Raw genomic sequence first — 12,293 nt, 5'->3', positions numbered from 1 at the left:
GCGGTGTTCTGCAGGAAGCCATGGCATTGCAAATAGCTAGACACTGTATTTGGTCAGTGGAAGGTACTTTAGGTGCCCCCTTTTTCTGTCACTTGTAAGGGCACAGAGTGTGGAAGATATGTCCCTATCTAGATTCAGTCAGCTTCATTCATTATAGACAGTGAAGGCTCACCTGAGCCAGTTCACCAGGAGAGATAAAACAATCAAGTTGCCACTTAACATTTATGCTCTAGTCACCTCTCAAATAGGAATTGCACCGATATCAACAATCCTCAAATAGCCCCACAAACTGCAAATCCTACAGTATCTCATTTATGTGTACATGCCAGAGTTGTCATACTTGCTTCAAACCGTGAAATTCATAAATCAGGATTTGAAAAGGCATACATTATAGTTGGTTTCAGATAACAATATTATGAGTTAGAGATGAAAGGGAACAGGTTGGCCAAACATCAATCCAATTCCAAACTGGTCTCTGTTTTTCTAAAAAAATAAATAAAAAAATTGAACACACTTATCCTTTTTCATCCAATTTCACATTTTTAAAGAAGATTTTAAAGCAATCATCTTTGCAATTCTACATGAGGAAGGTAGCTTTACTCAATCCATGCATGTCAATTAACTACAACTATGTAAAGTGAAAATCAACTCCAGATTCATGGGCATTCAAATTTAAAAGTGTAGATGCCTAATGTGAGTGTTTCAGGTCTCAGCTGAGGTTGAGGAGATGATGACTGAGATGTCACTGCAGACACATAAATGTCTACTGTTCTTTGAACCTGTCCTAAGGTGTCCAAGATACCTTCATGGTGCTGGCAGATCTGACTAGGATTACTGGGTACTGGAAGAGGAGCTGGATGGAGGCTGCTCTGGTTACCTAATTTTATGCAGCTGAATCCACCACTACTCAGTACAGCCAATGGTATCTACCAGATCCTTTGTTGCATGCCGGACACACCATGCTGAGGAGTGCCTTCCACTTCCATGGATTCAGACACCACTGAGGACACAAGAACCTTGCCTCTTTTCAATCCACTGCTTCCCCACTGCACTGAAACACTAACCCTGCATTGCACAGCAGTTCACAGCTAACAGGACTGGTCCCCACTTGTATTCTTTTTTCCTACTACAGTACTAGCTCCCTTCTTATTGAAAATGCCCCCCTTATGTTTCTTTATTTGGACACAGACCCATGGAGATATCCTTAATTTTCCCTTTCTGCCTCCTGATATACCTGCTCTGTCTCCTTGTTTGATTGTTTTTCATTTTAATAATGCACTTAGGATTGTTTCAAGTAGCCAAGGTATATATACAGTTTTTAAATCCCTCATAATGCCTGCACTGTTCTTTGACACCCACATTATATTTGTTCTATCTGAGCTCTGTTGCTGTAAAAACAAGGACAGATAATTTCATGCCTCTCACCAAATTTTTATTTGATCCAGGCTTCTAACAAAACCAAGTAGAAAATTTTCATGCTGACCCTACTGAATCATTGGCATTTTTTTCCCTACCATGTTCCTCTTTATGCCCTTCACCCCAGCAGTACCAGCCTTGCTAGTCCCTTTATTGTTTTCTCCCACACACATCAGTGTCTTTCTTTCCAGCTAATGTTTGTAGTGCCTTTCTATCCCTCTCCTCTGTCAAGTGTGTCCTGAAAATCCATTCTTATGAAACAGCCACAAGCATTACACCACACTGGAAATGTTAACTGTCCATGTGCTGCATCCTGGACTTTGAAGGATGAGATGAGCTCTTGCCATGCACAAGACTGAGGTGGCCATTAGGAATGAGAGCTCTGATAGGAGTCAGGTTTAGTTTGAGAAAGTAGAGTAATAGTATGGACAACTCCAATGATTTCTGGTGAAGTGTTTGCGTAGAGAAAGCTGATGCAAGATAGTCTTCTGCTGGTACTGGCTTGTTGAAAACCACCTTGGTGCTCAGAGGTCATCCTTTGCTTGGAGTGGGTATGATATTCCATGTCTTTTCCACCTTGAAGCTATTTCAGTGTTCTGATGGGGAAAACATATGATGATGGTTATTGAAACCATTTTAAGAGCACATTAAGAACCATTTAAAACTGGACTTGGGATGGAGTCTTTATGGATTTGCAATGACAATTATCTCTGAGGGCAACAGGTTAGAGATCAAACAATATGCATTAATGCTACTGAGAAATTTGCTTGTTACATTCACAATAATTAACTGTTTTTAACAGCAGTTTCTTAAACTGTAACCTCACCTGAACTGGGACTGCTTTAGTCTCTATAAACTTGCCTGGCTGAGGCTAGAAGATGCTTTTTTTTTTTTTTTTTGAGTGTCAGAGTAAAATGATTTATCTAGCACTTAAAACCTCAAATGGGCTGGGCAATAATTTAGCATTGTAGCTACTACAAATTAATCTTCTGCTCCACCTTTTCTCATTTTTATTATTTATGACAGTACTACCTTTCACTCTGGGCTCATTAACACTGTGTCATCCAGGGAAATGCCTCCAGATTGCTGCCTACCACTTGGAAGCATTGGGAGAACAGGTAGTTCCCAGTCCATACTTCCCCAGTTATGTCCCTGTTCCCCACACATGCTGGGACAGGACTCTGGCAGCTCAGGAGAATGGTGAGGTGATGGACACATCCATAAGGCTGCAGTTTGTGTCTGCCTCAGCTACAAGGTTTTTCTCCAGCACTCTGAAGCATAACTGTTGTTAGTTGTTCCTCTTTAACTTGCAGCATGGAAATCCATATTATTGCACTCTTGAGCCTCCACATGGCAGTTACTGCCTAGAAACCACCTTGCTGAACAACACACGAAGAAAACCAGCCAGGCTGAGAAACCCCATTCTCCTTTAGAGACTTTGCTTCCAGCTGGAGGATACTGAGCCTCGTCTGTCTCCTGCCAGGCATCTGCCTGGGCAATGCTCCTCAGGGGCTTACCAGAGTGTGTTTGGGGTCACACACTGCAAGGAGGGAAAGAAAGGGGCTGCCAAACCCCCAGCTCTGAGTGTCAGGGTCCCTTAGATACACAGAATGGGGATACCTTGGAAAATGAGGGGCACAGGAATTTCCTCTTCCCTAAGCATCACTTAACATATCACAAAACTATTCAGCTCCTTCTTAAGACGGGACTAATTTCCCCATATCTGATTGCTTTTCCAGAACTTCATGACTCAAAATATTTTGACTTTCAGCTGAAACATATCAAGGATAACCTTATCACTTTTAATTATTGTCCTTCCAGTCACTCTTCTCCTGCCCTGCACATTCTCATGCCCTTCTGCGTGCCACCTCAGCTTTGTTTTGCTGAGCCAAGCATCACAAGCACTTGTAATATCTTCTTTTAAAAGAGGATCTCCGTCATCCCAGTCATCTGAGGAGCCCTCCTCTGTACTCATTCCAGAATGTGGTGCTCCCTCCTTCCTAGACCCTCTGATCACTGTGCAGGTAACCAGCAGGCCCACTGCCTGCACATCAATGATGGCAGCAGCTGCAGCCTCATAGGCTTATTTGTCCCAACTTGGCACTTCTTTCCTTACTCTGTAACTGTTCTGGCACTAGTATTTCCCTGCATTTATTTCCAATACCTTGGCTGGTTTTGAGCTTTTTTCTTGGTGTTGTGTTGTTTGGTTTTTGGGGTTTTTTTGTGATTTTTTTTTAAATTTTATTTTATTTTTTCCATGTGTAGCTCTTGGTGGCTTCACAACTGGCAACTCAGACAGGAGCTCTGACCAACAAACATACCCAAGTCTTTCTACTCTGCACTTTCCTCCAAGCAGGCATTTCCAACCTGTCAGCAGAAATTCCTCTGAGCAATCCCTCCAGCTCCCTCCATGGCATTTTGTATTGCATTCTTCATCAGCATTCTATGCCAGGATGCCCATTTTGTTTTGCAGGATATCCCATTCATCTCTGAGTGTTAATGATGTTGTCTAATGAGGCCAACAATTAGCTTCTGATGGTGTTGAGCTGATGTCATCTCTTCAATAATTTATCTCCCTCAAGATTAATATTATCTGTGTTTTGTATTGCTGGCTGCATGTAGCAGTCTGGATCTGCCCTAGAAAGGAGAAAGGTGAGGAAGAAGTATGTCAGCCTTCCTTGAAGGTCTGTCTGCTCCTCAGGGCAGGTGTTTTCTCTTCCTCTAGGTCCCAGGGTTCACAGAGCTGGAAAGCTCAGACCTGGATTTAAAAGAAAGCAAAATCAAGCAACTTGCCAGAACTACTGCTGCATTCCCTCCAATTCCAAAGGAGGGTGGGAGAGGTGGGAGAGAGTACATAAAGCTATGGGCAGATGCAGAGGGCTTGGTTCTCTGTGTTAGCAGTGAATTATAAGGCAGCTTTTCATTCTTTCGATGCTTCTGTTGGATTTTGCAGGGAGACATAACCTCTGCAGATATCTCTGCAATTAACCTATAGCAGGCTACAACTCCAAATACTTTATTAGCAATGATAACCATCTCTCAGCCAGCCCTTGGACTCAAGCTGGCTTGCAGTAATGAAGTGGGCTGCTACAAAACTGCTTGTTTATATGAGTTGAGTGACACAGAGGGATTGCAGCATCTGAGTTCTCAGCAGCTGTGACATTGCCATCACACTGGACTAAAGTGCTTTAATTTTTGTCATGGGATGAGGAGACTACTCATCACCCATGGCCATTTGTAGCCATTATTATCCAAAATGCTGGCTGTGAGAGGGAAGTACAAAAGTTAGAATAGCCAGTGACCTTCTCAGTCAAATGCATTGATCTTAATGCATGTAAGACACAGAGCATGTTTCCACTATAAGTGATGTTAAATTTAATACTATTTTGAAATCTCTGGCCATCGTATTCAAATCTTGGCTTAAACAAGAATCAAAAATTAAATTGGCAGTGCCCTTCTCCTGTTTTCATATCACGAGAACTGCTCTGTGTGTTGTACATGCCAAAGTGTACAGCAAGTTTGGGACTCAATGAGGACTACCTTGGGGAGGCACAGCCAGTTTGAACACATTGGAAAAGCACAGCCAGTTTGGAAAAGCAGGTGTTTTTTTGGCAAGTCTGCACATGTGAGCCAATACTATTTTGTCCTTAGCTGGACTTCCTAACCATCCACAGACACCAAAATCTAACAGAAGATGTGAAATCCTCTTATGGTGGAAGTTTCTGCCAGCAGAAGTGCTGTGTGAGGTGTTGGTGTTGTCGGGGCTCTGAGAGCACCCATGGTTTGGAGGTCCCCTGAGTCACCCACCTACCCACCCATGGGTGCCTGAACACACTGCCAGGACACAGGAGGAGCAGAACTGCCCCACAAAGTGGGGACAAGGTGTAGGGGTGCTGCAGGGACCCCATGTCACCCCTGAGGATGGGGGCTTGGGGATCCTATCAGGGCAAATAAACTTTAGTGGTGCTCATGGTAACCTAACTAGTACTGACTGTTAATTTCTGAAAGTCAAATTTTATTTGATCTGCCAAAACTAGTTTCAAAGTGCCTGATGTGAATAGCTTCACATAGGACCAATTTTTGGAAGATAGAAGGCTAGCATATCACCAGACCAGGTTTAGATCTCTTCAACCTCCAGGTACATGAAAACCCTCACGTGGACATTTGTCTTCATTTATCTGAAGTACTTAAATACCTCATTGTTTGCAGCATGATCCACTGTAAACACAGGAGAGCCTCCTATTAGCTTGGAAAAAGCAGAGGCAATGAAAAAACAGCCACCACAGTCATTAACAATAGCTGGTATACAAATAACCATCCTTTTAAACATACAACTTGGTGTATCCTACTTGCTCCTGAAGAAACAGACTGTGGTTTTATGTGAAATCATTGCAGAAGCTGTTGCACTGTCTCTTCCCTTTCCACCCTTGCTGGCTGCTGGAGTAAGCAAGAGGGTAATGGAAGAGGCAGTTCCCTTTTCCCCTGGGAAAAGCAGTTCCCTCTCCCTGACACAACCTCCAGAGCCTTTCCAGAGCCCTCTCAGAAGTGTAGAAGCCTTTCCTCAGCAGTAACCAGGCCCTGGGGATTGTTGTTGGCACTGCAAAGTCTCTTGCAGGCTTTAAATAAAGACAAAGCACACAGAAAATGACTGCAGGAGTGGGATGTTGGAAGACAGTTGGTACAACATGGGAAAAAACACAATGGGAAAATGCAACATGGCAGTCTGGACTGCCGTGCTACTTAAGCACAAGACCTTTTCCATTTCAAATTTACGGAAAACTAACATTCCTGAAGTTAGCCTGCCTTCTCCTTTTCTTACTTAAAGAAATTAGTTTGCCAGAATCAGGGACAATTTCTGAGATTTATTCTCACCAAAACAGAAGTTCCATTTTCTGTGAGTGAAGGCTGCCAGGTCCAGGTGCTTGGGCTCTTGTCTTCCGTCCCCACATAGACACACAAATACTTAGTGACACCAAACAGCTTTCAGCATGATCATTTTTGAATCTTGTCCAAACTTCCCATCAGTATTGACTCAAAACATTGTGTGCATCATAGTAAAAAAAAAAAAAAAAAGTGATATTGTTTTATTGACCAAAATAAAAGTTCAGAGAAAGAATTACGATAAAGAAACAGCAAGAGCAGAAAATTTATCACCCATGCTTAGGAAGTCACTCAACCTACGAATGACTTCCACAGAAGTCTCTTGAAATACATTTTTTGAATCTACATGGGCTACAAGAACTTGTATGCTACACAGCTCTGCATTGTTGTTGCAGGCACTTACACACCAAGCCATCTTCTGCTTCCTCTGACACTGGACCTACTGTGCTGCTCTGCATAAGAGCCCCATCACCTCAGCCCTGCTTTCCATATGGATAAGCTTTTCTTTCCCTGCCCATTCAGTAAGACTCAAGGAATCAGGATGTCACTGGGTCTCTGGTTTGTCCCTCCAAGACTGCAAAAGTTGTGTCACAAGTTGCTGTGTTGTGGCCAGTTGTTCTTATGACACTCAGCTCTTGCATTCTGCTATAGGTGATTTTCAGAAAACAAGGCGGGAAGAAGCCTGCTCTTGTAGGGTAATGGGCTGATCTGCTGCCCTTTGTGATGAGAAGGATCTGACTTTTTTCCAGTGAGACTGGTGTAAAATTGACAATGAGATCCATCAAGACCCAATTTTCTCTATTTCCAATCAGGGAGTAAAATTAAAGGCATATAAATAAACCCATAACTCACCTGCTGTCATGCAGATGTTAATTTCCTCAACACTTGTTGTACAGGAAGCTTTAAAGTGCTGAAGTTAAACGGGTATTTTTGGCATGACTTAATTCTAATCTTTCAGGTATCATAAAAAGCAGCCAGAAGATATTTATGTCAAAGAAACACGTGCAGCCCTTCTGAGCTGTGCTGGGACAAATGCGGTGCTGCCTCAGCACTGCCCCAGCACGGGAGCTGAGGGGGAGCAAATTGCTGGCTGTCACCAGGCGAGCATATCTCTTTGACAGCAAAAGATTGCATGACAAATTTGGGGATTTCTGGATGGTGCTTGCATGGCTGTACCCAATACATATTGCAAACCATTTCAGGAATCCCCTTCTGAAGGCAGCTGACCAGGACAAAAGCCGTATTTTCCCAGCTTACAGCTCAGGAGACTGGGTGTGAACATGGTGTTCAGTGAAACCTTCAGGACCATGGTCTCTAAAGGGTTACAACTAAAACGTCTGTGGAAAACCAGCTTTAAAATGTTATACAACAAAACATGTTATTGCTGGTATTTGAGTCAGGCTTGATAATGCATTTCAGGCTAAAATATTTCTTTGATTGTCACAGAAATATATGGAGAGCCAAGTGTTTTCTTTCAATGTGCAGAATATATTTGGTTGCATTTCATTACCAGAGGCTAATTGTCTGAGAAACAGTTTTCACATCCAGCATTCCTGATACGGCAAAAAAGAAAAAAAAAAAAAAAAAAAAAAGAAAAGAAAAAAGAAAAAGGCTACTGAGAACCAAGAAGCTTTATGTTGCTGATTCTTTAAGAGTGAAAGGATTAGTAGTGGCAGTGAGTATTTAGGCACTTTTTGAAAGAAATATAGGTTAGTTGTTGGATTGATGTGGGTGCCCAACCATCCTGCCCAACACTGAAGTTAGAGCACCACGTGTGTACTGGCTGTTTATAAATACCTCAATAGCCATTTTCAGTAAAATATGGAAATTCCTTCGTTCTGTAGCTGTTCTCTGTTAGATCATTAAGCATGTCAATACTGCTGAACAATCAAAGAGGGGAAAAATGGTTTAATCTGCTTATGCTGGAGTGCTTATTTATTACAATCATTCATCAAGAAGACCTGAAAAAAAGGAAGTTGATTATATCCATTGGTTAAATACCGCATGGTACACAAATGTGGCAAACACAAGAAAAAGATGGGCATCCTGCCTGATAAAGAATTACACTGAAAGTGAAAGGCTGACCTACAGTCAGCACATGTTAATCATTTTTACACCAAAGTGAGTGTAACGCTTCTATAGGGAAATTACTTCAATCTGGTCAGTGCAAGGAGCAGTTTGTATAATCGGATTGCAAATAAGGTTTGATCACATTCCAGCTTAATCTACTCTCTGAGCACCATTTACAGCACTAAATCAAACACTGGGAAGCTGCAGGTGCTGCTTTACAGTCATTACACCCAAGGGGCAGGGACTTGGTAATAAACAGCAAATAAATTGAAGCACTGACTTGCCTGCTACGGGGCATTTCTAATTATCCTCTAGTTTAGCTGGAAATTGTCATGCTCTCATCACAGACTATTTTAACTACTGCTGAATAAGTGTGACACTTTTAGACTGAATTAACTGAGAATATGAAGAAATGCCTTCCTTCTTTTTTATTTTTTTTTATATATTGCTGGATCAGAATGTAACTTGCTAAGATTCACGGACGACAATCTGTTTTCATGTCCCCATGCTGGAAGTAGAGACATAACAACTGTAAGCCTCATATATATTAATTATGGACTGAAGACCTACCATAATGAACAGCACTTGTCATACATATACTAAACAGTCTGATAAGCAGGGCTGCAGCCTCCTGTGCTGCACTTGAGCCAGGATTGCTGGTGCTGCTGTTTCCTAGAAAAGTTGATCATACGAGTCTATGGTGGTTGACAAACAGCACACTGCTGCTGTGATATATTTAGTGAGTTTAAGGAGAAGGGAGGAAGATAAGACACCTAACATCTTTTTAAAAAAACGTTGTTTGGAAATGCACAGATAATTGCAGTGATTAAAAGCCACAGATATCTTAACCATTTGTGATATCTCCAGATCCTCCCACCCAGGTTTCAACCTAGCAACTTGTCAACACAAGTAATATTCAGAGGAATGCTGATATAAAAAGACACCTCTGCTGGGAAGTGCAGTATCGTAGCAGCAAAGGTATGTAATACACCTTGATGAGAGGTGATGAGGTGATCATTCTCAGTACTTTTAGTAGGATGAGTGATATGCAGGTAGCCTGACAGCTGCAGTTGTGAAGCTTCTGTACAGCTCAAACCCAAAACTAAACAGCTTTTCCTGATAGGAAGATATCAGTTGTAACTAGCTAAGACATATATCTTTCTATTTTATAAAGACATAATTGTGTAAACTTCCAAACCGGATTAAAATCTCAATTTGTGATCATATTTTTACCCAGATGAGATGCTTTTTATTAATATACTGTGAAATAAGATTCATAACCTTTATGTAAATTATTCCCACTAATATCCCTAAAGTACTATTTAACAGGTAGCAGTAATGAATGCAATTGGATCACAGCTCTGCAGATATTCTTTTTCCACTTGCTAATGAACAAGAGACAATGGAGTAATCCTTGGGTTTGCATTTTTTAGGACTTCAAACAATTAATAGCTTAAAGGATTCATTACAGAAGAGATGCGTGACTGCCAGTTTTGCAGCGCTCGGTGGTCCGCCCTCCGAGGAAGACAGTGGAGGGATGGCACTGCACAGTGCAGGGGAGCTGCTGTCATCAGAGCTGCAAATCAGCTCAGCTTGCTGACCTCCCCTGCCAGGCTTCAAGGAGCCAATAAGGGCTGCACATTCACACTATTTATTCCAGCAGGGAGTAAATGGATCTTTTCTGCTGGATAAACTCGGTTGCAGATGGGAATAGCTGTGGAGCAGAGTGCCCACTAAAATACTGTTGAAATTTCTAAACCAAACAGAGGAGCAAGGCTCCACTTCTCTGGAAGTGTCTTCTTAGAGCTGTTGTGGGAAGAAATGAAGAGAATAGAATCAAGCTCAGAAGATTAAAAAAAGTTAAAGGCCAAAAAGACTGAGATCTCTGTTGCACCCAGATCTTTTCCACCTACCAATTAAGTTTCAAAACTGCATTTTTATTTGTAGGTGTTATCACAGGGGCACAAGTATTATTCCTGTACTTGGAAGACTTCCCCCCCCCACAAATAGCTACTCTTAGTTCCAGTGGCCATGACTAGGACCACTCAACATTAGCTGGCAACTTTTTTTTTCTTATGGAAATGCAATGAATGTTCCTTTGTTATATGTTGATTTGGTCTGGTATCTGCATTTAAAGTGCCTCCATGTTGTAGATGAGCTATGCTTTTCACATTATGTTCTTTCTTTTGGTTTTCAGGCAAATTAATTAACATGATACAGAAAAGGGAGAATACAAATGCTGAAGCCCTCACTTTAAGCCCTCATACTCTTTTGTTCTCCATTATTGCACCAAATTATTTAATTGGGTCTCTCTGATTGTGCACAGACACAGAAAAGAACACAGTCTATTGTGAGAAGCCCTACAACCATAATGCAGTATCAAATTCAATTCCCATCAAAAGTGCTTGCTGCTAAAAGCCTGTACTGTGGCTGCAGATTAATGAAGATCTGCATTGAGCAAAGTGGTGGTCGTAGAGACATTATTTTTCTCCAATAGAAGGCCTATTCTTGAAGAACAATAAAAGCATAGAAAAGCGTTAGTCTGCTTATGGATGGAAATAAATCAAAATGAATAAGAGGGTTGATGGAAATAGTCTGAAAGCAGTAGAGTGGAATTCTGAAAATACTGTTTTTGTTTTGTAAGGATTTTTTTTCCCATAGTCTCTCAAAAATGCTGCTTGATGGAGGCTCAAAAGCCTTGGAGTGAAGGACAAATCTGAAAAATCAGAAACTAATTGCAGAAAATCAGCATTCTACAAATGCATTTTTTTTCTGTGCAGAGATGCTGCACAGAATTCAGAGTCAAGAAGAAAATGTAAAGAAAAAGGAAAATGAGTCATTAACCAACACACAAGTTTGATCCAAAGAACAACCAACAGCCCTGAAATAGCATTCAGTCACCTTCAGATGAACTTTTCTTCTGTTTGCCTTTCTCTTGCCATGACTTTGTACATAGTCATCCTTTCTTTCTTTCTTTCTTTCAGTGTCAAGATCAACTTTGTGCCTATTTGTGTCAATGATTAGGGCCAAATCCCAAAGTACTTACCAGCAATGAGAACACCACAGCATTGACTGCAGCTGGACAAGCATGTGACATTAATACAAAGAAATTTCTTTTTAGAGCCATGTGTTTTCTCTGTTTGTACTTGCAGGTGGCATCCCCCTGGCACTGCTCAGTGCTGGATGTGTTTGAACACCGAGCTGAGGACTGATAGAGCCAACAGGCCACGCTGTGGTCAGTGACAGACTGTCAGTCACTGTCAGGCTCTGAAGAGAGGAGGGAATCCACACTCACATCACCTAAGGCCACCCCCCAGATGGAGACAGCCAGGCCAGAATGCTGAACAGGTTGAACCTCCTCTCTGGAAGTGTCTCCTCCTGTCCTTTGGGTATGTTAAAATGCCACCACATTTGGAATACTGATTTGGGTGAACTGTTGGGTGGCCTAAAATCAGGCCAGGTGAATCTGAAAGAGACGTATCCATTTTAAATGTTTAATCTCAGTCCTTCCTTGCAATCCCAGCATCTCAACTGAGTGTACAATCATAAGTGATACAAACACTGAGTGCCCAATTCACATGCTCAGGAAGTGTTTCCATCTCTGCACTGAGGATGCACATTTAGAAATAAGAAGTGCAGTAAGTCTAAAACAACAGATGCTTTATTATCAGTGTGCAAGGCTACTTTTCAAGTCTTCAATGTCTTTTAGGCCTAAGTCCCCCACACCTGAAACATGAAACTCTTTATTGAGAAGAACATTAACACAGAATCATTTAAGAAGTCACTGCTGTGAAAGCCAGAGAAGTAACAAAACTTCTTTCCAGAGCTGGAGCAGCTCATGGATGATTCTTTGCATTATCATGATTCAGAGGTCTACAGTGGCTTATCATATTGGATGATACAGGCCTGCTATTCAGCTCAATAAT

The 12,293-nt window shown here is 41.6% G+C and overlaps 1 protein-coding gene across 1 annotated transcript in view; it reads left to right on the top strand.

Annotated features, from left to right (window-relative positions):
- Positions 1-11,656, top strand: part of LOC148184838 (uncharacterized) — a 72,849-nt gene extending 61,193 nt beyond the window's left edge. Inside the window, exon 4 of the mRNA XM_088051283.1 lies at positions 11,520-11,656. Coding sequence (XP_087907409.1) covers positions 11,520-11,579 — 60 coding nt within the window. The 3' untranslated portion in view covers positions 11,580-11,656. The remainder of the gene's footprint in view (positions 1-11,519) is intronic.
- The last annotated feature ends 637 nt before the right edge of the window (positions 11,657-12,293 follow it).

The sequence above is a fragment of the Pseudopodoces humilis genome, chromosome 2, assembly GCF_049639895.1.
Source record: "Pseudopodoces humilis isolate 2021_Gansu_Grassland_sample_001 chromosome 2, ASM4963989v1, whole genome shotgun sequence".
Lineage (NCBI taxonomy): Eukaryota > Metazoa > Chordata > Aves > Passeriformes > Paridae > Pseudopodoces > Pseudopodoces humilis.
This window is presented reverse-complemented; position numbering and strand designations above follow the sequence as displayed.